Source organism: Parus major, chromosome 5 (genome assembly GCF_001522545.3).
Source record: "Parus major isolate Abel chromosome 5, Parus_major1.1, whole genome shotgun sequence".
Classification (NCBI taxonomy): domain Eukaryota; kingdom Metazoa; phylum Chordata; class Aves; order Passeriformes; family Paridae; genus Parus; species Parus major.
The window spans coordinates 59,762,795-59,787,554 of NC_031774.1; the positions used below are offsets into that span (position 1 = coordinate 59,762,795).

A 24,760-nucleotide genomic window follows, 5' to 3' on the forward strand; every position below is an offset into this window, starting at 1 on the left:
TCCAGAAAATGAAAATTAAGAAGAAAGAAGGAAAAGAAACAACACCCTAAATCTTCCATCTTGTCTTCTGCTCTCTAAACAAGTTTAAACTCTAAACTTTAACTTTTTCACCCAGTGACTTAAGAAACTCTCTAATTCACACACTCACACTTTTAGCTTTTCTATCTAACTTTAACAGTTGTTTTCATGTATCACCATGAAAACACACACATAAATTTCATGTTGTATGAAATTCAGTGTTCTCCTGGATCTCAGAGCCAAGGGCACACACTCTGTGTCTCAGACTCCAACAAAGGAAGAGCCTGTGGCTTTGGCAGTGGCACCTGCAAGTGTCCACAGGGAGGGTGACGTCAATCTCAGTCTCCTCTGTTGGAGGATGTGCCCTTCCCTGAGTGGGGATCAGGCTCTGCCTGCTTGGTGCTGCCTTGTTCCAGCATTCCTTCCCTGCTTGCCACCACTCTTTCCATGCTGACTCTGTTGGCAGCCCCTTCCCAGTACCAGCCAAGTCCTGCAGCAGCGTTTACCTCGATCCCTGTGCCACAGCTACAGCTCGTGTTCCACCTGGGACTGGGGACTTCTCTTGGGGAGAGCCTGGAGTCACCTTCCTGCAGACCCAAGGGCTGTTCCCTGGTGGACCAGCGGGTTTTGGTGTGGGTGGTGTGGCTTTGCTCCACAGTTCCACGTGCTTTCCCTCGTGGTTGTGTGGCTGTGGCTGCTCTCAGGGTGGCTTTTCCCTTGGGGACATCCTGGCAAAGAGGAGAGCAGCTCCACGGGAGGGAGGAGGAGGAGGTTCCCAGGGAATGAGGAGCATGGCTGGGATGGCAGCAGGTCATGGCCTGGCTCCTGGCTGAGCTGTGGTGTTCACCAGCATCAGTCCTTGCGTTGATGGCCTGAGCCAGGAGCACGGGGGACACTGAGGCACTGCTCTCTCCTCCCGCAGAACCGAGGGCGGGATCACGAAAGGCGCCACGGTGGGAGTGCTGCTGGATTTGACCAGGAGGACTCTGACCTTCTCCATCAACGAGGACCAGCAAGGACCTGTGGCCTTTGAGAACCTGGAGGGCCTCTTCTTCCCCGCCGTCAGCCTCAACAGGAACGTGCAGGTACGGGTTTGGTCGGGCTCTCTGGAGCAGGGTGTGACATTCCCAGCAGTGGGAAGGGGTGACCTTGCTGTCACTGCAGGAGCTGCTGCTCAGGAGCAGGAGGGTTCTTGTGCACCAAGGGTGGCTTGGAAGGAACTAAACTTGCACCCTAAACCACCTGTGAGTGTCCAGAATCAGGACAGGCCTCCCTGGAGGGAGCTCCTCGCTCCAGGTTCCTCCCTCAGGGCTGCTGGAGCCCTCCCTGGGATGGGGTTTGATAACTCTGTTTTGTGATGCTCCCTCACAAGAGCTTCACTGGCTCCTACAGCTCTCCCAGGTCCTGGATGGGAGCATCATCAGGGAGAAGAGCACTTTCCAAAGCCTGTTTTCCTCTGGGACATTTCAAACCCCTCTTCTTCTCTCCCTCTCTCCCAAGCTCTCCTGAACATCCCCAAGCGGTGACACCCTGAGCCAATCCGGTATTTCCATCTTTCATTTCTCTTCTCACTGACCACATCCCTGCTGTCCTCTGTGCCAGGGAATCCTCCACAGCCTGGCTTTGGCACATCCCTCCCACCACTGCCTGCACCTCCAGCCCTGCACAAGTGCCCAGGCACATCCAGGGACACGTTGCACCTAATGGATCATCTTGGGGTGTCAAGGATTTTGGCAGGGTCTTCTACAGTGGGTGTCAGACCTGGAGAGGGACTTTGGAACAGAGCCTGGAGCGAAAGGATAAGGGGGAATGGGATATTGGGAAGGAATTCCTGGCTGGGAGGGTGGGGATGCCCTGGCACAGGGTGCCCAGAGCAGCTGTGGCTGCCCCTGGATCCCTGGAAGTGTCCAAGGCCAGGTTGGACAGGGCTTGGAACAACCTGGGATAGTGGGAGGTGTCCCTGCTATGGCAGGGGTGGAATGAGATGGTCTCTGAGGTCCCTTCCAAACCATTCTAGGATTTTATGATCACCTCTGTGCTAGGGCAGAGGCACCAAAATTAGGGATCCATGGATTAGGACATGCTCTGCTGTGTCCATCAGGATCCAGGGCTTACTTCACTGTCACCAAGGCAGTGACAATTTTCCAGCAGCACTGGGACTGAGGTGTGTTGGGACCATCCCAAACTTTGGGAGCATCCTTGCCAAAGTGTCCCATCCCAAGGGTCTCACTGGCAGGGGAGTCTGCCTGGCTTGGAGAAGAGCTGAGGAATGTTTAATTAGGAAACACTAACGAAGCCCATGTTGTCTATGCCGGGTTTAGAGGTGCTGTATTAATTTGGTGTGGTAAAAACATCCTGCTGTGTGCTGGGGTTAATTCCTACCTCAGTCCTCTCCACAGCCATAAGGGATTTCTGGAGCCCCTTGGCTTTGTGAGTTCCCTGGGCAAGGCAGAGCCTAAATCCCCTGACAACACAGAAATCCCGTGGGATGCTGATAAAAGGCTGCTAATTAAGCCAAGCCATTTATTATGCTTCTTCAGAGGTATATGCCTAATTGAAAACAACTCTAATTAGGAGGGAAATCACTGTATTTTAGACAGTTTTCTTTAAATCTTTATCTGAAGGGGGAAATGCTGCTGCTGCAATAAAAGGAGGAATTGTGCTTTCCTCCCAGATTAAAGCATTTGTGGAGGGAATTGAATTTCACCAGTGCCTGTGCGAGCATGGCCCTGTCCCAACATCCTGATGCTGCTCAGTTCCCCACCACAAAGCTCCTTCCTCCCACCAGCAATCAGCCACATCCCCTCCACTGTCCCTGTCCCCTCTCTGTCCCCGTCCCCACTCAGCTCAGGGGCTTCTCCAGGTTCTTCTGTAATGTCTTCACTGTCCTTCAGGCCCCCCAATCCCCTCCTGTCCATCTCACCTGCACAAACACCCAGCTCCTGCTGTGCCCCTCCTCTCTGGCAGCCAGATTTGTACACAGCCAGCTGGGAATATTTTGGGCTCGGTACCAGCGGTCCCAGTTCGCTCCAGCAGCACAGAAAAGTGAGGAGCAAGCCAGATGGAGCCACTGCCACAGCTCTGGTCACGTCCTGCCTGTCCCCTGTGCTGCTCCTGCCCTCTCTGGGGACGATGTGCCAGCTGCCATGCCACGAGCTGTCCCAGCAGGCACGCTGGGACCCAGCTGAGAGCCGTGTCTGTCCTTGCAGGTGACGCTGCACACCGGGCTGCCCGTGCCCGAGTTCTACGCTTCGCGCTCGGCCATGCCCTGAGGATGCTCCCGGAGCCGGCTGCCTCTTCTCGGCATGATGAGAGGAGCCAGCCCGTTCCCTCCTGCAGGACGAGGTGTCCCTGCCCAGCTGCCAGGTCCCTGCTCGGCCACCAGGTCCCTGCTCGGCCTCTGGCCGGAGATGGGGACGCAATTCGGGAAGGAAGATCCTGGCTTTCGGCCGCCTCCGCTCTCCGGTCTCCGCGCTGTCCCGTGTGTGTGCGCTTCGCTCTTTAGCTCTCTTTGGCTGATGAAGTACCTAGGTAGCCTGAGCTGTTCTCCTGTGTCCGCTTTTAGGTTTGGTTTTCCTGATTTGAGTTGGGGTTTTTTGGGGGGGAGGGGGCAGTTCCGTCTCGCTTTCCCCTCCCGTGGGGCCAGCCGGAGGGACCCCACCACGGGAACGCTTCTGCCCGCGCCAGCCCGGTTACTTTGCAGGATTCTTTCTTTCCCCTGTGGCCTTTCTTGCAGAGCACCCTCGGTCACGTGTAGAGGTGGGTCCTGGATTACCAGTCAGTCTCCATGTCCTTACCAAAACACCCCTCTCTGTCCTGCCCACCCCTGGGGCGTCTCTGCGGGGCAGGGGGTGGCCTGTCCTGTCCCCAGGTGCTGGCAGGCCCTTGGTGGGGTGCCCAATGCCCACGGGGGGCTCTCCGGGGACCCCCCCACGCCTCGGTGCCAGCACACGCGCCACAGCCATAGACCGCGGAGCCTCGCCCGGCTCTTCGGAGATTAGCGTTTATTTTTTTATAGTTGCCATATAAAGCCTAGCCTTAAATTCAACTGATAGTGTCCTTCCAATCACCGGAGAATTGGTTCTGCAGTGAGGGTCTGACACAGAGCCCGGGGGTGGGGATGGGATGGGGAGGAAGGAGAGCTGGACCACAGCCCCGCCACGCACTCAGGAATACGCGCCCGGCGCTTCCCGCCGGCCTCCATCCCCTGCTTGACTTTCTGGTAATTCAGAGGCGGGAGAGGAACGGTGCCAGCCCCGTGGCCGAGCCGAGAGCGCCTGCACGCTCATGTCCCCGCGGAGCCGGGCCGGGCACTCATTCCCCGCTCCGCCTGGGACACGACGGGAGCGCCGGCCCAGCAGAAAAACAAGTGTAAATAACCCATTCCCTCCTAGCGTTCCCTCCTCCAGGACAGTCCCGTTCATTCCCTCGTTGCTCTAGCGTTAAGTTTTCCTAATTTATTGGATGGGTGCTATCTCTCGTTGACTCCCACCAAGGAGTCGCTCCCAGCTGCCGGAGAGCCGCGTTGCGGGACAACGCCGGGCAGCTCCTTGGTGTTCCTGAGGAGCCCCCGTGGCCGGCTCACCCGGGGCTCCTCTCTCAGCCGTCATCCCCCGTTCTTTAGGGTGTTCATGGTGCTTCTTAGAGTCCCAGTGATTGTAAGACGTCGTTCCCCTCCCCGTGTTGCGCGATGGTAGCTGCACACAGCCGCTGTACTGACCACGAGTGTCACGTTTGCCGTTCTAATAAAGGACTTTTACGAGAGAAGGGCAGAGCTTCCTGAGCGTCTCTGTGCTTCACTTCCCACCTCATCCCCCCCTTGGTGCACATCCCTCACTGTCCTTGTCCAGAGACAGCAGCAGAGAACGGACAGAACTCGGTCAATGGGAGGGAGGGGCTGTGGAAGCCACCTGAAGAAGGAATTCTTCCCTGTGAGGGTGGGAAGACCCTGGCACAGGGTGCCCAGAGAAGCTGTGGCTGCCCCTGGATCCCTGGAAGGAGGGAGGAATGACCAGGAGTGGATACAGAGCACCACCTCCCCAGGGAGATGAAATAGAGGCAAAATGCTGAGGGGTCAGTGGAGGGGGATTTCCAAGGGAACAGCATGGACAGTTCTCCCAGGGCCGTGAGAAGGATTGGGATATCAGTGCCTGCTCTGTTTTCCCACTGACTCAGGAGAGGTTTTCAATGTGCAGCCTCTGAGCTCATCACGGGCTCCAGTCCAGGGCTAAAGAAGAAAATGCTAATGAATCAAGGATGCTTGTTCCTTCCAGAGTGGGAATGTGCCCAGAACTCCGGAGATACAGGAAACTGCATCTTCCCTGCAGCATGTAAAACCAGCCTGTAAGTCATGTACAGCACAGGGAACAGCCCAGGGCCAGAGCATCTGTGGCAGTGGGACAAGGGGGAATGGTTTTCCACTGACAGAGGGGATATTTAGATGTGGTATTGGGAAGAAATTCCTCCCTGTGAGGGTGGTGAGGCATTGGCACAGGTTGCCCTGTAGCTGCCCCATTCCTGGAAGTGTTCCAGGCCAGGTTGGACAGGGCTTGGAGCAGCCTGGGATAGTGGAAGGTGTCCCTGCCCATGGCAGGGGATGGAACTGGATGGGATTTAAGCTCCTTTCCAACCCAAACCATTCCATGATTCTGTGATTTTGTTACTCTGGGTGGAAGCCTGTGCATGGATCTAATCTAATCTAACCCTGCCCTCTGGCACTGGGAAGCCATTTCCCCATCCTGTCACTCCAGATCTTAGTCCCAAGTCCCTCTCCAGCTCTCCTGGAGGCCCTTTAGACCCTGGACAGGGCTCTAAGGTCTCCCTGGAGCCTTCTCTCTGCCAAGGCGAACGCTCCCAGCCTTGGCTCCAGAGCAGAGGGGCTCCAGCCCTTGGAGCATCTCCAGGGACTCACTCCAGCAGCTCCACATCCTCCTGGTGCTGGACCTCGGGGCACTGCAGGTGAAGTCCCACCTGAGCGGGGCAGGGGGGCAGAATCCCGTTTCCCTGCTTTGCTGGGGATGAGCCCAAGACAGGGAAAACCCAGGCTGGAAAACCTGCGGGGCCACGGCTGGAGGAAGAGGAGGAGGATAAGGAGGAGGGGGAGGAGAAAATGTTGCGTTGGAAGCTCATATCGGGTATTTTTGCCCTTGGGAGGAAGCGGGGGCAGGGCAGGGCACTGCGAGCAGCCTCGGTGCGGGAGGGAGCTGGGCACAAATCCCACGGCATTCCCAGAGGGACCGCGGGCAGGCAGAGAACAGTGAGAGAACCGGGGGGAGAAGGGAGGGGGCCGGGAAATGCTGCGGGGGAGGGCGGGGGGCAATCGGGCGGGGAGGGGACCGTAACACCAGCACAGACGGTGACACGGGGGGACACATCACGACACTTTCCCGGTCTTCCCTCCGGGCCCGGTGGGAAACACCTTCCTCGTACGTGCTCCAGGAGAGGCTGGAGCGGGCGGGGCCACTCGTGGGGCGGTCGCTGCCTGGGTAAGCGCTGGGCGGCCGTGCCCGCTCCGCTCCGCCCGCTGCGGGTGCGCCCGGGGGGCTCCGGCTCCGCACCTGCCCGGGACACCCCCCTCGCACATCCCTCTGAGACCCCCGGGATCCCCCCTCTCCCTTGCAGACCCCTCTGTGCCCCTGCGAGTCCTCCCTGTCTTTCGCACACCCCCCTGTCCATAGGCGGGGTCCCCCTCCCTTCGCACGCTCCTCGGTGAGTGGCGGGGTCCCCCCTTTGCACACCCCTCCGAGACCCAACCAAGGGGCGGTCCCTGGGATACCCCCGGCCACCTTCCTGCAGTCCCCCCTTGCACTTTCCTCCGTGCATCCTCGGGATTCCCCCCTTTTCTCCCCCTCTATCCATCCTCGGGGTCCCCCTTTGCCCCCCCTCTGTCCATCCTCGGGGTCCCCCCTTTGTCCCCCCTCACGCGTGGGCGGCCCTTTGCGGGGCCCATCCCCGTCCCCATCCCGTCCCCTCCCGGGGCGGTGCCAGCGCGGGGCGGAGGCGGAACGCGGCTCCGGAGCCCAGCCCGTGTGTCCGTGTCCCCCCTCCCCGTGTCCCCGCAGCCCCGCCGCGATGTCGCGGCCGCTGTCGGACCAGGAGCGGCGGAAGCAGATCAGCATCCGCGGCATCGTGGGCGCGGAGAGCGTGGCCGAGCTGAAGCGAGGCTTCAACCGGCACCTGCACTTCACCCTGGTCAAGGACCGCAATGTGGCCACCCCACGCGATTACTACTTCGCCCTGGCCCACACCGTGCGGGACCACCTGGTGGGGCGCTGGATCCGCACCCAGCAGTACTACTACGAGAAGGATCCCAAGGTGGGAGCGCTGGGAGATGGGGGGAGCCCCTCGGTGCAGGGCGGGGTGCTGAGGACCCCCCACCCCCCCCCGGGTTGTGGCTGGGGTGGGCACCATGGGAACCCCGTGGATGTGAATCCGCCCTCCGCGCTGGAAGAGAGGGGTTGGCGGGGTTTTTCCTGGATTTAGGGCTGTTCCGGTAACTTTTCCGAGAGGAGGGACTGGACTTTACCGAGCGAGGCCACTGTCCTTTGCTCTGCAAAACAAACAGAGCGCGGCTTGGCCGGCAGCGGGGTGCAGGGCATGGGAACGCCGTTTGTTGTCCCGCGGCGCCGGCGTGGGTGCTGTCTACCAAAACCAACTCCAAAGCCTTCCCGGGGGAATTATTGGAAAGGCTTAAAGGCACCCGAAGCCAACCGCAAACAGGTCTTGTTTAACACAAGTGATGCCAAGCGTGAGAGATCCGGTTTGTGCAGGAGTTGCCGCTCGTCCCGCTGGTTTGCTGCGGGCTCTGCCGCGGGGGGATTAAGCCCTAATCCCCCTCCTGACACCTGGATGTCCCTGTCGGCATCAATTTCCTCCCTGGCGACACCTCGCTGGGACCGTGCCAGCCGCGATAGCTCAGCGCTGCCCCGTGTTGTGCAGGGCTCAGGAGCCTCTTGCAGGTTTTGGGTTCTCCAGTGCAGCCAAGGCGAGCTCGGTGCTGCCTGCCTGGAGTCAAACCAGTAAATCCCAGTATGAGGATCCCACATCCTGCCCAGCACATCCCGCCGGTGGCAGGAGCCTTGGGACGAGACGATCTTTGCGGTTCCTCCCAACTCCAAACCATTTTAGCGCTCCGGGATTCTATCCCACCTCCATTCCCGGCCCGACCCCGGGCAGATCCTGGGGAAACCTGTCGAGTCAGCGACTTCCCCAAGCCTAAATCCTTCCTTAAAACCTGCCGGTGCTGACGCCGGGGCTCGGCTTACACAAGGCCGGAGCGGTGTCAGCGGGAGTGTCCCCTGCTGCAGGGGGACAGCACATGTCCCATGTCCCCTCTGCCACCGCCCGGCCCCGCAGCTCGCTCGCTTTTCCTTTGGAGTGACAGGAGAGAACGATTCTTATTTAAATTTTAATTTAGTGCTGCCACCGATGTGTGTGGGGTGACCCCAACCCTGGGGCTTGTCCAAAAAAAACCCAGCCTCTTCCCAAGGAAGGCCCTGAAATTCCTGGTGCAAAGCACCTTGCTCTGTTCAGAGCTGGGGGTTTTTCCCTGTTTGTTTTTGAGATATCACCCAACAGCAGCTTGTGGAGCAGAGGGAATCCTCCTCCAGCCCTGGGAAAAGTGACCACAGGGTGGTTTTCTCTCTCTTCCAGAGGATTTATTACCTCTCCCTGGAATTCTACATGGGGAGGACACTGCAGAACACGATGATTAACCTGGGGCTGCAGAACGCCTGTGATGAGGCCGTCTACCAGGTGAGCATCCCACGAGGGGTGAGGACCTGCACTGGGAGGGATCCACGTTTTCCAGGTTTTCCAGCTCCTGGGAATGTCAGTGCTTTGCTACATTGGCTGCAAACTGCTCTCTGAGCCACAGGGAAGGATTTTGGGGAATAAAGACTGCTCCAGGAAGGCCTGGAGCTGCCTGTGCTGGGTTCTGGGGAATGCAGCAGGATCCTGTGTCCTGGAAGGAAACTCGTGGTTCTGTGGATGAGGCTGTTCATATCCATGAGCAGTGGCAGGGAGGAACAAAACCTTGAATTAAGCCCAGCTGGGTGCTGGCACTGGGGTTATCAAAGGGTTCTGGGTGGCTCCTTTTGTCCCCACCCTGTCACCTCTCGTGTTCAGCATCATCAGATGTGGCCTGGGTGGTTGCACAAGAGCAGGAACAGCTTTCACAGGAGAGGAATTTATTTTTAGAGGGGTTGAATTTTTTATCCCCACTTGCTGTGACCAGGGGACATCAGGGCGGGGAATGGACCAAAGGTCTCCACCTGAGCTCCCCAAGGAGTTTTACATAGGCAAAACCACTTCCTCCTACAGCATCCAGGGCAGGAAAATTTAAATTTCCCTGGAAAAGGGGTGTAGATGCTTTCTCACCCTGAAGGGTGATGCCTGCAGGTGGGAGGAAGGGTGCCTGGGTGCCTGTTCCAGGGGATGGAGGTGCTGAGGGAGCAGGAACACACTTGGATCCTTGGATCCTGTCCCCAGGGGATTGGGATGCTGGGGGAGCAGGAAGGTGGCAGCCAGGTGCCTTCCCCCAGGGAATAGGGAATATTCCACCTGGAATTCCACCTGGGTGGCTGCCTCGGGGGATGGGGGTGCTGGGGGAACAGGAACCTGGTGCCTGTCCCTGCAGGACTGCAGCCATGGAGAGAGGGAGCTCTCAGAGCCCTTGGAAGTGTCTGGAACCCCAAGGGCAGCACCCTGGTTATAGTTTGGTGCCCCCCACCCCCAGATCTTGCCCATGGCGAGGTCAGGGGTGTGAATGTCCCTTGGTAGAGTGACTTTAAACATGGGAGATGTCTCCTGCCATGGCACAGAGACGCAGCTGAGGGGGAGAGCAGCTGCTGTGGGTTCAAATCACAGTGTCCCACCTGCTGAGATGGGTCTTGTAGAATTGGGTGCCTTTCCAGCCCTCCTGGAGCCCACCTGCAGGGGATTGTGTGCCAACAATGCCTCCCCTCCGTGGGGCTGGGCACTCAGTCTCCAGCCTCTCTCCTTCTTCCCATCTGTAGCTCGGGCTGGACATGGAAGAGCTGGAGGAAATCGAGGAGGATGCTGGGCTGGGCAACGGGGGTCTGGGCAGGCTGGCAGGTGAGTGAGCCCCCCTGGGTGGTGGGGACATCCCTGAGGGCTTTATTCCCACTATGGGAACCCTGGGGGGGGTTATTGCTCCGGCCTTTCCAGCACCGAGCGAGGCATTGAGTGGCTGCTGGCCTTGGCTCCTGTCCCTGTGGCTGTCCCAGGGAGAAGGATCCCTCTCCCAGGGCTCCAAGGAAAGCCCAGCTCACTGCTCTCCTCTCTCCTGGGCAGCCTGCTTCCTGGACTCCATGGCCACGCTGGGGCTGGCAGCCTACGGCTACGGCATCCGCTACGAGTACGGCATCTTCAACCAGAAGATCCGGGATGGGTGGCAGGTATGGATGGAGATGTGTGGCCCTCCCCTGGCACAGCTGGAACCCCACCTTCACCTCCTCCCCCTCACTCTGGGGTGTACAGACACTTCCCCTCAGCTCACAGGAGGCTGCTGCTGCTGTGGTATTTAAAATCTAGCAGATATTTTTGTGAACAAATTTAATTTCTTAAACCAGTGCAAGCTCACTGCATCCATCCCTTGTCTCCATCCTCAGCATGGCCTGCTCACCCCAAGAGCTGCTCCATGGCTGCCTGGAGCAGGTGAGGATGGAGCAGGGGTGGAAGAGGCTGGTTTGGAAATGCAACATTAACATCCTGCTAAGAGAAACCTCTGTATTTGTCCCCATCCCCACAGAAGCCAGAGTTCAGGGTGGTGCCTCCAGGCTCAAAATCCAGCTTTAGAGCAGACAGAGCATCCTCCCCTCTGCCATCAGCAGCTGGAGCCTTTCCCAGCCATCCTGCCCCAGCCACCCTGCAGGTGCCCAGGGCTGGGTGACCCTGGCACTGCTCTGGCTCCCTCTGGCAGGTGGAGGAAGCTGATGACTGGCTCCGGCACGGCAATCCCTGGGAGAAGGCCAGGCCTGAGTACATGCTGCCCGTGCACTTCTACGGCCGGGTGGAGCACTCTGCCTCTGGTGCCAAGTGGATCGACACCCAGGTAAGGGCTGGGCACAGCAGTGTCCCTTCCATGCCTTGTCCTGTCATTTGGGGGGCTCTCCCTGGCTGGCTGCACCCCAGGGATGAGTCCTGCAGAATCCCTGGCAGGAAGGTTGGGCTGGGATGGAGAAGGCAGTGGTGGGGCAAACTGGGGAGGAGATGGGCACAGGGGTGAGGGCAGATTTGGCTGCTCCACATGTGCAGCCAAGTTCTCCATCACTGGAAGTGTCCAAGGCCAGGTTGGATGGAGCTTGGAGGAATGTGGTCTAGTGGGAAGTGTCCCTGCCCATGGCAGGGGGTTGGAACAAGATGGACTTTAAGGTCCCTCTCAACCCAAACCATTCTGGGATTCTACAAAACACCAAAAGCAGCTCCAGCAGGTCTGTTTGCTATATGCAGCTCTAAATTAAACCTAAATTAAGCTGCTCCTGACCTTTACAAGCCCCTCTCTGTGCCCTGGGCACTCCTGGTGAACACCAGCAGGCAGAGCCAGAGGGGCATCCCCATGCAGGGGTACCAAGAACACCCCCACCCCTGCAGCCCCCTGAGCTCAGCGCTGAGCAGGACGGGATGGGAGGGCTCCAGGGGGAGCATGGGGGGGTCCCAGCCCAATCCCTGCTTTCCTGGGGATGTCACAGGTGGTGCTGGCACTGCCCTACGACACCCCCGTGCCCGGCTACATGAACAACACCGTCAACACCATGCGCCTGTGGTCGGCCCGCGCTCCCAACGACTTCAACCTGCGCGACTGTAAGTGGGAGCTGGGCGGGGTGGGGACACCTGAGGGGGCCCCACACCCACCTTTTATCCCTCTGCTCCTCCCCAGTCAACGTAGGGGACTACATCCAGGCCGTGCTGGACAGGAACCTAGCTGAGAACATCTCCCGGGTGCTCTACCCCAACGACAACGTGAGTGGCGGCGTTTTAGGGAGTCCCTGTTTTAGGGATTGGTAAAGGGTGCCCAGATGGATGGGGAAGGGGAGCAGCCCCTCACTCCAGGATGCTGCAGAGATGTTTTTAGTTGTGTTTCAAGCTGCCTGCAGTGCTTGGATGAGGGTTGCTGCCTCTCACCAGGATGAGTGTGTTCCCCTGGGCTTTGCCTGGAGTGAGGGGGGATGAGCAGGCCCTGCTGCAGAAACGTTCCTTGAGTCTCAGAATAGAACATGAAGGCAAACTGCTGAACGCTGCTGGTGTTATCCTGGTGACCCTCTGCAACCCCAGGACCAGAGGTTGTGCCCCAGATTGCCCTTTGCACTGGGAGTTCTGAGCCCTCTTGCTCTGGGAGTTCTTGCCAAGCTGGCACAGAGGTGTGGTGGGACACACAATCCTTCCCCATCCACAAACCAAGCTGTGGAGCAGGAAAAATGAAAAGGGAAGCTCTCCTTGCACTGCAGCCTGTTTAGGGCAGGTCCTGATGGTGTTTTCCCCATTTAATCCTCCTCCAGCCTTCCCAGCTGGTGAGGAGAGCTGGGGGCACTGCAGCTCCAGCAGTGAGGTTGTCTCCTGCAGCTTTTCCTTTGCAGACCATCAGGTTGATGCTTTTTTTTGCTGCATGAAGAGTGGTTAAATCCTTATCTTGGAAGTACCTCCTATGGCTTCCCTTCCTGGTACCTTTCCTTGCAAGTTCAAACCACAGAGAACAGCTTTTGGCAATGTTCAGCTGGGATTTAACCTGTTTCTACCAGCACATCCCAAACCCTTGTGCTGGAATCTGGGAAGCAAGAAGAGTTTGGGATTACAGCTGATGCTCTTCATGGGAAGCATGGCGGGGACACGCTCTGGGAACACCTTCCCCCAGGAAATGCAGTGAATCCAGCGGGAATCCTGCACTTCCCTGCTCCTCTGCCCACAGTTCTTCGAAGGAAAGGAGCTGAGGCTGAAGCAGGAGTACTTTGTGGTGGCTGCCACCCTCCAGGACATCATCCGCCGCTTCAAAGCGTCCAAATTCGGGAGCACAGACAGCGTCCGGACCGTGTTTGATTCCTTCCCGGACCAGGTACGAGCCAGGGCTGCTCTGACCTCCCTCTTGGAGCTTCTTTCAACAGCTCCCAGATGGTGCAGATGTTTGTGGGCCCTCTCTGGGGTTCCCAGTGTCCCTGCTGTGTCCCCACGGTGCCACCCTGCTCTCCCAGGTTGCCATCCAGCTGAACGACACGCACCCCGCCATGGCCATCCCTGAGCTGATGAGGATTTTCGTGGACATCGAGAAGCTGCCGTGGGATAAGGTAGGGACACCCCCATCGGTCTTCTCCAGCTGCCCTTGGTGGAGGAGCCAGTTTTGTGGCTGCTGGGAATGACGTGGAGCAGTCAGGCTGGGTTTAACTGGTGTGGACTGGGAGGAGCTGTGCTGCTGGGCATGGGGGGAGGACCACGGGTGGGTTCTGGCACTTGAGGTGTGACTGAGCGCTGGCTCTTCCCTGCCAGGCCTGGGACATCACCAAAAGGACCTTCGCCTACACCAACCACACGGTGCTTCCCGAGGCCCTGGAGCGCTGGCCCGTGGACCTGGTGGAGAAGCTGCTCCCCAGGCACCTGCAGATCATCTATGAGATCAACCAGAGACACCTGGATGTGAGTGCCTGGATCCTACTGCGGAGAGGGGACAGGGATGGACTGTCAGCATGAGGGGCATGCACAAACTGATGATGTTGGGTGTGTGGCTGGGGGATTCCAGCTGCCGTTTTGGGAAGCTGATGTGTAGGAAAGCCCTTTCCCACCAGCACATTGCAATCCTCCAGTTAGTGACTGGTGAAAGGCTTCACCTGTTGCTTCAGAGACTTAAGAGCTGGAATTTCTTTGCTTCCTAAATGCTGAATTCATCCTGGGAAAGATGATGTTGGGAGTGCAGAGGAGATGGTGGTTTGACCTCCTGCTCTGGCAGCACGAGGCTTTTGCTAAAATGGCCTCACTGGCCAAGTGTGTGTCCCCAAACCTCTCTGTGTGGCAGCTCGGGGGGGGTCCTTCTATCCAGAGACATCTGTGCTGGGAAAGGACACCCTTTGGAGGGAGTTAACACCACCACAACAGAGTAAAAGCCACCGCTCTGGCTGGTGTCAAACACTGGGGACATCACCATGGCCCCTCCTCGTAAGCCACGGGGTGGGACATCCCTCAGTGCCACCACCTCTCACCACCTCTCTGGCTCCACCGGCAGCACATCGCGTCCCTGTTCCCTAACGACGTGGACCGGCTGCGGAGGATGTCCCTGATCGAGGAGGGGGACACCAAGAGGATCAACATGGCCCATCTCTGCATCGTGGGCTCCCACGCCGTCAACGGCGTGGCCAAGATCCACTCCGAGATCGTCAAGACTCAAGTGTGAGCGAGGGGAGGGAGGTGGTGGTGGGTCACCCTCGCTTGGAGAGGGGTGGTGGTGCCAGGTGGGCAAGGCTGGAGCTGTGCCATCCTCACCCTCGCAGATTCGAGGACTTTGCAGAGCTGGAGCCGGAGAAGTTCCAGAACAAGACCAACGGGATCACCCCGCGGCGCTGGCTCCTGCTCTGCAACCCGGGGCTGGCAGAGCTCATCGCAGAGGTACCGGCATGGGGGGAGCGGGCCACGGCCACCGCCCCTTCCCTGCTGAGCCCAGGCTGCCATGAGAACCTCAACCATTTACATCTTCTGCATGGTTGGGGAGTTGAGGGTCAAGGGAGGGGATTTTGCGCCTCTGCTCCGCTCAGGTGAAACCTCACCTGTAGAGCTGCCTTCAGCCCTGGGGTCTCCAGCATCAGAAAGATGTGGAGCTGCTGGAGCAAGTCCAAAGGAGGCCACGGAGATGCTCCTGGCTCTACCAGGCCAGGAGCGTTCAGCCTGCGGAAGAGAAGGCCCCAGGGGAGACTTTAGCACCCCTTCCATGGCCTAAAGGGGCTCCAGGAGAACTGGAGAGGGACTGGGGACAAGGAGGAGGAGGAATTGATGTAAACTGACAGAGGACAGGCTGAGATGGGATATTGGGAAGGAATTCTTCCCTGTGAGGGTGCTGAGGCCCTGGCACAGGGTGCCCAGAGAAGCTGTGGCTCCCCCTGGATCCCTTGAAGTGATTTAGGACAGCTTGGACAGGGCTTGGAGCACCCTGGGATAGTGGGAGGTGTCCCTGCCCAAGGCAGGGGGTGGGAACTGGATGATGTTCAAGATCTTTTCTATCCCAAACCATCCCACCAGCAGCATGTGCCCTTGCTCCTGTTGCAGAAAATCGGGGAAGACTACGTGCGGGACCTGAGCCAGCTGACCAAGCTGCACGAGTTTGTGGACGACGACCTCTTCATCCGGGAGGTGGCCAAAGTGAAGCAGGTGAGGGGCGTGGGCAGGGGGAGCAGAGAGAGGGGGTGGATGTTGCCTGGGGGCTGACGTGGTCCCTGCCCTGGCCCAGGAGAACAAGGTGAAGTTCGCGCTGTACCTGGAGAAGGAGTACAAGGTGAAGATCAACCCTTCCTCCATGTTCGACGTGCACGTGAAGAGGATCCACGAGTACAAGCGGCAGCTGATGAACTGCCTGCACATCATCACCATGTACAACCGTAAGCCACCACGCCCCGAGGGGACAGGGTGCCCTGGGGCTGCACCAGCACCCCTGTGCCCCCTGTCCCACACCAACACTGCTGCTTTCTCCAGGAATCAGGAGGGATCCTGCAAAGCTCTTTGTGCCGAGGACAGTGATCATTGGAGGCAAGGTAGGTTGGGTCAGGAGTTTTAGGAAGGAGGAAGTCCTTGGGAGTGTCCTGGGGGATGTGGGTGCAGATGTCCCATGGGGCCATGTCTCTACAACTCCCTGACAGGAAGGTGCAGCTGGCAGGGGTTGGAACAAGGGACATGACAGAGGAAATGGCCTCAAGCTGTGCCAAGGGAGGTTTAGATGGGATATTACAAAAAATTTCTTGATCAAAAGGGTGGTCAGGGATTGGAACAGCTGCCCAGGGCAGTGGTGGAGTCCTCATCCCTGGAAGGAACTTAAGACGTGTGGATGTGGCACTTACTTGGGGACATGGGTCGGTGGTGACCTTGGTGGTGTGAGGGGAACAGCTGGATTTGATGATCTCAGAGGGCTTTTCCAACTTAATTCCAAGATTCCATGGTGTTAAGTCCATGAAGTTGTCCCAGAAGCACTGCAGTAGCACTGCTACTTCAACCCAAGCAAATTTTAGCAGGGCTTGGACAACCGTCTGCTGTCTGTGGTCATGGAAGCCCCTGAAAATGTTGTGGTGTAACATGTGTTGGATTAGGAGATGGGAGCAGGGATGAACAGGTTGTTCCCTGGACATGTGGGAGCTGGGTGTGCCTCACCTGCCCCTGGCACCAGCCCTCCTGGCTCACCTGTGGCTTTTCTCCCAGGCTGCCCCTGGATACCACATGGCTAAAATGATCATCAAGCTCATTAACGCCGTGGCTCAGGTGGTGAACAACGACCCCATGGTGGGCAGCAAGCTGAAGGTCATCTTCCTGGAGAACTACAGGGTGTCCCTGGCAGAGAAAGGTACCTTGAGTGGGACACGCTGTGGGGAGGGGCTGTCCCTCCACCCTGTGGCTCCCACCAGGTCCTTCAGCAGGAAACAAACCCAAAGCTGGCCACCTCGAGCCTCTCGTGTCCGTGTGTTTTGTTGGCAGTGATCCCTGCGACCGACCTGTCAGAGCAGATCTCCACAGCGGGGACCGAGGCCTCAGGGACGGGCAACATGAAGTTCATGCTGAATGGGGCTCTGACCATCGGCACCATGGATGGAGCCAACGTGGAGATGGCTGAGGAGGCTGGAGAGGAAAACCTGTTCATCTTTGGCATGAGGGTGGAGGATGTCACGGAGCTGGACAGGAAAGGGTGAGGGCTGGGGGTGCCACAGGGCTGTCACCTCGGGTACCTGAGGGCAGCACCATTTCACAGCCTCCCTCCCTCCAGGTACAACGCCCAGGTCTACTACGACCGGCTCCCCGAGCTGAAACAGGCTGTTGACCAGATTAAAAGTGGCTTCTTCTCCCCAAAAGACCCCAACCTCTTCAACGATGTGGTCAACATGCTCTTCCACCATGACAGGTGAGGTACAAGGGTACACCCATCCCCTGGGCTGGGTGTCTCCCATGGCCACAGCAGGGGCTGGGACCACGCTGCTCATGGGTGATGTTCCTCAGGCACGGACTCTCCACGGATGGCCATTGTCACTTAATGCCTTTGGGTGTGCAGCCCTTCCAGATGATTTGAGGCATCTCGAGGGCTTTCCTGGCCAGGGCACTGGTCAGCCATGGGTGTGGGGATCAGAGAAATGCGTTCCCTGCATTTCACCCCTGGGGCATCCAGAGATCTTTACAAGCAAGGTTTGGGGAGGGGAAATGTGACTGAAGGCTTTGTGTTGGAGATGTCAGAGATGGGATTAGATCGATATCTCGAGCCATTTTGGGGGTTCTTGGGACCCTCTGTGTGTGTGGGGTTGGGGTCAGGCCTGGCTTTCTGCTGAGGCACTGCCCAGACCCCTCAGCCTGGCAGAGCTGTCAATCACGGCCCCTCGGTGTGCGGGGGGCGGGGGGAGGGGTGTGTGTTAACCGAGCCTCTGATTGGTCGATCTGCCAATCAATCACGCGGGGGGCAGTATTATCCAGCCTCTGATTGGTCGAGGCACCAGAAGTCCTGTCTAGGGGCGGGCCTATGAAGGGCTACGGCTATAAAAGGGCCTGAGGGTTTCATGGCCGTTTTCCTGCCCTGAGATCTTCGGGGTTTTTACCTCACTCACGCTGGAACCCAGGAGTTGGTAGCTGTGTGTTTTTTCTGTGCCTTTTCCATCTTTCTCTCTCCTTCTCTTAGTCCTTTCATGGAGCTTTATGGGTAACATAACATCTTAAGGTTTTAAATGTTTCACATGGGCTAAGCAAATGCTAAATAAATTTTAAGTAAATGCTTAACACTAAATTAATGCTAAATAATGCTGTGATAAGTGGTTTTACATTGAGTTCTATGTTGTATTTACTCCTTTTGCCAGAATTTCCTTAATTTGCTCTATTTTTGCAAGTAAACTTTTGTGTGGTTTTTCACCTCTTGAGAATAGGATTTCTCCTTTGCACCAAAGGGTAAAGGAACCTTTACCAGGGTAAAGGAACCTGAAGTTTAACCAGGATTTAAGGGTCAGGGGTGTAACAACGCCTCGGATCAGGCAGCCTGCATTCCTATTTCTCCTGCTCCTGACTCCTCCTTTCTTGGCTGCTACAGGTTTAAAGTCTTCGCAGACTACGAGGCTTACGTCAAGTGCCAGGAGAAGGTCAGCGAGCTGTACCTGGTGAGTGCCAGCCCGGGGACAGGGCAGGGAGCTGCCTTGGCACACAGCATCCCATCCTGGAGAAGGGCCGTGCCCACAGATGGGCTCCTGTGGTGCTGCAGGGGCTGAGATCCAGCCTTGGGGCCAATCCCACCCCTCTCCTTGCAGAACTCCAAGGCCTGGACCAAGATGGTCATCAGGAACATCGCGGCGGCCGGCAAGTTCTCCAGCGACCGCACCATCAAGGAGTACGCCCGGGACATCTGGCACGTGGAGCCCTCGGACCTGAAGATCCCCCCACCCAACGAGCCCAGGGACGCGGGGCAGGACAAGACCCCCAACGGCACCGCGGCGTAGGGGCCGGGGCGGCGCCGGCCGGAGCCAGGGGACGCGAGCACGTGCGCTGTAAAATTCTCTGCTGTCTGAGTCTCTGTGTCGCTGCTGCTGCTGCTGCTGCTGCTGGCTTTCCCTAGGGGTGGGCAGGAGAGGGAGAGGGGGGTTTTTATAACCTAAGTGTCTGTGTGGAAAGCGAAACCACGTGGCCCTGTTGCTTGCATTAGGTGCTAAAAATAAAGAAGTGCCATTGGAGTCCCAAGGGGGCTGTTTGCTGAAGCTGGAAATTAGGGCTGGGCTTGCTTCCACCAGTGCTCACGCAGGAAGAGGGCTGGCCAGGGGTGGGGTGGGCAGCACAGCTGGACACAGCTGGACACAGCTGTCTGGGCCCTCACAGCTGCTGCTGAAGCAGGATAGGGGGGTGCCAGGCCCGTGTATCCCCACCAGTGTCCTGTGGGATGCTCCCAGTCATGGCTCTGGTGGCCCAGACCACATCAGTGTCTCCATCCCTCGAGTAATCCTCGAGATGCTCCATCCCTGGAGGCAGAGGGTGACTTAAAAGTTTCTTAGTAGTTTTTATTACTTACAGCAGTAAGTTCAGTGCCATAGGGGGTGTCCTGGAGTGGATTTGAGGGAGCATGGGATCAGTGCAGGCAGCAACTGGCATCACTTCATGTTTAAGAAGTCTCTGCAACAAGATGTAATAAATCTTTGGCTGTGCCACTCACCCTCCTGTGCTGCGTCAGAGCCTGATTTGTGATCCCTGCATGCGGGGCTGAGCTGGGCTTGGAGCATCTCTGCAGCCAGGGCAAGGAGGAGCTGGTGGCCCCAAAGCCACCTCCCCAAGCCACCCAGGTGAGGACAGGCTCAGGGCACTGGGGGGCGACTGAAGTTTAGAAAGTGATGCCAGCGAACACCGTGGGGAAGGGAAGGAGCAAGAGCCAGGCAGCTCTGAGCTCTGAGCTTGCAGCAGTGGAAGGGGAGCACGTGGCTCACCCAGTGCCCCCCATTTTTGTGGAGCAGCACTTACCTCACCAGGGAAGGCAGCTCTGGGTTGAAGGAGATGTAGTCGTGGCCCAAGCCCAGCTTTTCGGGAAAGGTAATGAACTTCACCTTGGATTTGTCCTTGTAGGCTTTGTGTGCTGTCTCATAGAGCTGCCATGGGGTGGGAGAGCGGTTACTGCATGAGCAGGGGACCCCAAACCCCTCCTGGAGCGTGGCCATTCCCTCTCTGGCCACTTCAGCCCTCCAAAGCCAGGCTCAAAGCCCGGCTGGTGGTGCCCACCTTGCGTCCCAGCTTTGGAGGCAGGACTCCGTCATCTTCTGCGTGCAGGATGAGGAGGGGGCAGCCCAGCACCTTCACACTGCAGGCAGCAAGAACAGCCCTGAGGACTCTCCCCAGAGCCTCCCCAACCCCTGGTGAAATTCCCACAGCGCCCTGACCCCCCCAGCAGTGCCCCTCATGCCCACCTGGGTGGTGCCCATGCTGCTTGCCCTGGCATGGCAGCACCAAGCACCCCAATCACCTTAACCCCCAGTTATAGGGTCAGATTTATGGGTTTAAAGCACCCATAAATCAGATTTTGGGCAGGCTCTGTGTGCTACAAGGAACAGGAGCACCCAAAAAACGATGGTGGTTTATGGACTTTGCTCAATAATCAAAGTAATACCTGACATTACGCAAATAAAAAGCCACTTTGGAAGTATGAGTAAGCTGGGTAAACACAGGAGTGAAGGGATTTCTATGGGGTGACTGACACCTCTCCTCAGCCAGGTGGTCCTGGCATCATTCCCACAGCCCCTGGGCTCTGCTGTGCCCCTTCCCAGCAGGAACTCACTTCTCATCACTGCGGAAGAACATTCCTGCCCGAGCCAGGGAGTCCAGGATGAGGGACTCGAAACCCGGGAACTGCCGGTAGATCTGGCAGGGAGAGAGTTTGGGGGTGCTAAACCACGCCTTGGGTTCCACTGCGAGGGGGGAGACCCAGGAAGCCGGGGCTGACACTGCTGGGGGACCCCAGAGGCCGAGCCCCCTCCTGTGACTGCTGGGGGACCCCCAGGCAGAGCCCCCAGACTCACCTTGGTGATGGGGATGTTGGCAGCTGCGTCTCGGATGTTGGTGTAGGGAGACTCCAGCACCACGGCATCAACCTGGACCCCTGAGGGCAGACTGAGGTGGCAGTGGGCATGGCTTTGAGGGGCTGTCCCCCCTGCCAGGCTGCTGTCACACTCCCCTCCCAGGCAGCAGTGGGGCCAAGATGTCCCCATTCCAGCAGGGAGGAAGGGTAGGGAGGGCTCCTCATCTCCTCTGCAGCCCCAAACTCAGGCCAGGGCAGGGCAGAGCCTCGGGGTGACACCATGGGGACAAGCCATCCATGCTGGCCCTTACCTCGCTCCTCCTGCAGTTTCCTCGCTGCGTTGGTGGCAATCCTGTGACGGGAGAGGTGCCAGTGAGGGGAAGCAGCCAAGTGAGGGATGCACCCTCAGATTCCCCTCATTGGCCGAGTTTGGCTTTGCAGGGGCCTCTACCAAGGAGCTGCTGCCAGCCCTTGGTCCATCCCCAGGTGGCCCCAGCCTGGCTGCAGTGTCACAGGGCACAGGGTGGGCTCTGGTGTGCCCCCATCCCGCCCCCTGCACCAACCCTGTCCCCAGGGAATGTCCCCAGAAGAGGATGCTGCTGTTCCCACTCCGCGCTTTCGCCCAGTCATAGAGCGCCAGGACATCCGTGGTGAAGCCACTCTCTGAGGGGTGTCCAGTGGAGTCCCCATAGCCTGTGGGGGACACAGCTCAGTGTCACAACCCTGGTGGGGACAGGCCCCAAGAGGGGGATCACCCAGCAAGAGGCAGGGGGACAATTTACCTCTGTAGTCGAGAGCCAGGATGTGAAAGTCAGCAGCCCCCATCGTCTGTCAGAGCAGCACCGCGTTATGTCCTGGTGGGGGACGCACCCCAGGACCCCCAGCACGGCCCCTCACTCTGCACAGGGCCTCTCTGGGGTCCCCAGAGCCAGCAGGAGCCTCGCTGGCCCCAGTGTCCCCACAGGCCACCACTTACCTTCAAGAACTGGACACGGTGACTCGCAGCCCTGATGGGGAAAATGGGATTAGAGCTCGGGGAGACCCCAAGGGACCCTCCCCTCCATCACCAGTGCAGCTGAGGAACCAGGGTGACCTAATCCCAGGAGGGAAGAGCTGGATGCTGCTGTGGGATGGACAGATTTTAACTCTTCCCTTTGTTTTATTGGGATTTTCCTTCACTGCTGGGGTCAGAGACAACAACAACAGCCCCCCACAGCAGTGCTGGCTGCTGCATGGGGTTTGCTGCTTCTCCCCTCAGAGCAGCCACCCTGGCCCGGTGCTGGATGTCAGGAACTCACCTGGTGCCCCCATTGCCGTGCAGGTAGATGATCACGGGGTGAGCATCAGCAAGAGCCTCCTCGTACCAGCGCTGGTCCTTGCCCCGCGCCTCGGCCCCTCTGCTGCCCGGCACCGTGTGCCTGGGGGGACAGTGGGGTTACCCCGGGGGGCTCCCCAGGACCCTGCTGTCCCTGCTGAGGACACCCTGCTCACCAGACACCGACTGTGACACCCGGCTCTGTGCTGAGCTGCAGGTTGATGGTGTTGGTCACCAGCACCTCCGGCCGCCGAAAGTCCACGAAGAAGGGGAAGGCCACTGATGGAGAAATCACAGCCATCATCCAGAATCCTCCTATCCAGCTGAGTTTATACAGTTCTTTCTAACTAAATTAGCGTGTTATTCGTTTGAAATTAATCAAGGCAGGCGAGCTCAGCCTTTTGCCATCTCATCCCACCCTAATTTCCAGCCCCGCTGCTGCTGAGCGTGCCTGGGCGTGTTGTGACTGCAGGCAGTAAACAGGGTCGGCAGCACCACGGCTTTTTCAGAGCTTGCAAAACACGGGGAAAGATCCCCCCGTGCCTCCTCTGGCAGCCCACGGCACAGCAGGAGCGGGATAAGCCCTGGTATGGGTCCCACCCGTGTTTTGGGGGGTTTGCAGCAGCCAGCTCTGGATCCCTGCGGGTTTCTCCTGGATGGGACAGCCCCGGGATACTCACGGAAGTTCAGGTAGACAAATTTGGTGAGCACGCTGGGGAAGAGGCGGATGAGGAAGGGCAAGGAGGTGTAGGTGAGCAGCGGGGCCAGGAGGAGGGTGCGCAGCCCTGGGAGCCAGGAGTGCTGAGCCCTGCAAAGAGGAGCGTGTTACACATCCCCTCCCATCCCAAGGGATTTGGGGTGCCGGCTCCCCAATCCCAGCCGTGAGGCTTGGACACAGCTTTTTCCTGCAAAGGCTTGACCCCAATCTCTCTGGCAGTGGGAAGTGGATCCCCACAGCGGTGTTGCGCTTGGCTTTTGGGGTGACAGGCGGTGACAGAGGCGCTGATTTGGTCCCCCACGCCCTCCCACGGGGCGCCGGGAGGCAGGAAGGGCAGGGAACGTGCCAGGGCCGGGAGCTGCAAGTCAAACCGGCAATAAGGAGCAACCGATACTCGGTGACAACACCCCGAATCCCCGAGCCTGGCAGAAAGAGCTTCTGCAATACTCCAGGGACAAGGAGGGAGGTGGGAAAGGGGTTTGGGGGTGATGTCCCCCCAGTGCCAGCAGCACCAGCTCCAACAGCGCCCTGCTCTGAAGGGCTGGGGGACACATCCAGCCGCTCCCTGCGGCAGAGACACGGCCCCAGCCCGCCCGGTGGGAAAGGGAAGCCAAGACCTGCAGTTTTCCCAGCATTGACATCCCCAGTGGGCTGATGGTGATGGGGAAACCGGTCTGGGCATGGAGGTTTTAGGGCAGAGGTTTGTGATGGGAGCCAGGCACACGAGCAGGGTCAGAAGGAACCCGCTCCATTCCCTGCCCTGGGAATGCTGGAAGACCCTAAGGAAGGATTGCACAATCCCAGGCCATGACGGTCCCCAGGGAACACGAACCCTTCCCGGGATGGTGTGGGATGGCAGGAGCTGGGCTGGAGGCACGGGCAGCTCCCCAAACCCCACCGATCCCCCAGGACACGGGGCTGAGCACGGGCAGCCACGGACCGGGCCAGGAATGGCCTGGAGAGGCTGCAGGGAATTGTCAGGTGCTGCTCTTGGTCCGCACCCAGCGCTCGAGTGCGGCTCAGCCCGGCCCTTGGCAAACACCTGAGCACCGAGCTGTCCCCAGCGGGGCGACAAACCCACCCAGGCCACCTCTGGCAGCTGCCACCGTGGCCAAAAGGGACAGCAGGGTGACAGCAGGGTGACAGCAGGGTGACAGCAGGGTGACAGCACGGTGACAGCACGGTGACAGCACGGTGACAGCACGGTGACAGGACGGTGACAGCAGCAGGGCCAGGGGGGACACAGCCTCAGGATAGGATCGTGGCCATGCAGGGTGACACGGGGACGCGGCCACTGCACGGGGTCACGGTGCTGGCGGGGTGACACGGGGACACGGCCACGGTGTGGAGTCACCCTTATGGCAAGACGATCCGGGGACACGGGCACAGCATGGGCCGGTGCCAGTGACAGGGTGGCACGGCCATGGCAGCGGGGACAGACACGGGGGCACGGCGCCAGCAGGGTGAGCAGGCCACGGAGTGGCGACAGCGCATGAGAGACGCGACAGGGGACACGGCTCGGGGACGGGGACACGCGATGTCCCCACGGCGGCGTCCCCACGGCGGTGTCCCCACGGCGATGTCCCCACGGCGGTGTCCCCATAGTGGCGGGTACTCACCGTCCCTGCCGGGCCGCGCCGGACCTGCCCTCCGCCCTCCCAATGTCGCCGCTGTCGCCGCTGTCGCCGTCCCCGCCGCGACGCCGCATCGCTGCGCGCCCGACAGCGCCGACAGACCACGCCCACGTCACGGGGACACGCCCACGTCACGGGGACACGCCCACGTCACGGGGACACGCCCACGTCACGGGGACACGCCGGTGTCACCAGGCCACGCCCACTCCGCCAGGCCACGCCCGTCGGTCACGCCCATGCCACGCCCACCCGGCGGGGACAGGGCCAGCCCCAGCCGCGGTGACACCGCCAGAGGCGGCGGCTGCGGGGCCCCGGGCGGGTCTGTCCCCCCGAGATGGCCGCGGTGCAGGGACCCCGTC

General features: G+C 59.1%; 3 protein-coding genes across 10 annotated transcripts in view; 2 read left to right on the forward strand and 1 right to left on the reverse strand.

Moving 5' to 3' along the window:
* Nucleotides 1-4,787, forward strand: part of TRIM9 (tripartite motif containing 9) — a 56,222-nt gene extending 51,435 nt beyond the window's left edge. For all 7 annotated transcript variants that reach the window (XM_015631818.1, XM_019007103.1, XM_015631820.1 and 4 more), the window contains 2 exons: nt 941-1,103; nt 3,228-4,787. In XM_015631818.1, the coding sequence (XP_015487304.1) occupies nt 941-1,103; nt 3,228-3,290 (226 nt within the window). In that variant the 3' untranslated portion in view covers nt 3,291-4,787. The remainder of the gene's footprint in view (nt 1-940; nt 1,104-3,227) is intronic.
* A 1,410-nt stretch (nt 4,788-6,197) lies between these two features.
* Nucleotides 6,198-19,389, forward strand: PYGL (glycogen phosphorylase L). Its single transcript, XM_015632098.3, has 21 exons — nt 6,198-6,274; nt 7,080-7,332; nt 8,671-8,772; nt 10,035-10,113; nt 10,333-10,436; nt 10,961-11,092; nt 11,730-11,841; nt 11,918-12,000; nt 12,944-13,087; nt 13,224-13,316; nt 13,516-13,662; nt 14,246-14,409; nt 14,511-14,625; nt 15,280-15,381; nt 15,461-15,608; nt 15,703-15,761; nt 16,420-16,561; nt 16,693-16,900; nt 16,979-17,113; nt 18,278-18,344; nt 18,492-19,389. The coding sequence occupies exons 2-21, from the start codon at nt 7,090-7,092 to the stop codon at nt 18,678-18,680; spliced, it is 2,568 nt and encodes an 855-aa protein (XP_015487584.1). The 5' UTR covers nt 6,198-6,274; nt 7,080-7,089; the 3' UTR covers nt 18,681-19,389.
* Nucleotides 19,208-24,513, reverse strand: ABHD12B (abhydrolase domain containing 12B). Of its 2 annotated transcripts, none has more exons than XM_015629711.3 (13): nt 24,387-24,508; nt 22,730-22,857; nt 22,226-22,328; nt 22,033-22,152; nt 21,711-21,741; nt 21,517-21,562; nt 21,298-21,427; nt 21,046-21,086; nt 20,736-20,815; nt 20,495-20,577; nt 19,942-20,020; nt 19,687-19,811; nt 19,208-19,344 (listed from the first exon to the last, which is right to left on the reverse strand). In XM_015629711.3, the coding sequence occupies exons 1-13, from the start codon at nt 24,473-24,475 to the stop codon at nt 19,323-19,325; spliced, it is 1,077 nt and encodes a 358-aa protein (XP_015485197.2). In that variant the 5' UTR covers nt 24,476-24,508; the 3' UTR covers nt 19,208-19,322. The 2 variants fall into 2 exon arrangements, 1 of the variants encoding a protein (XP_015485197.2); XR_002001888.2 differs by having other exon boundaries at nt 19,212-19,344; nt 20,736-20,826; nt 24,387-24,513.
* Between the last annotated feature and the right edge of the window lie 247 nt (nt 24,514-24,760).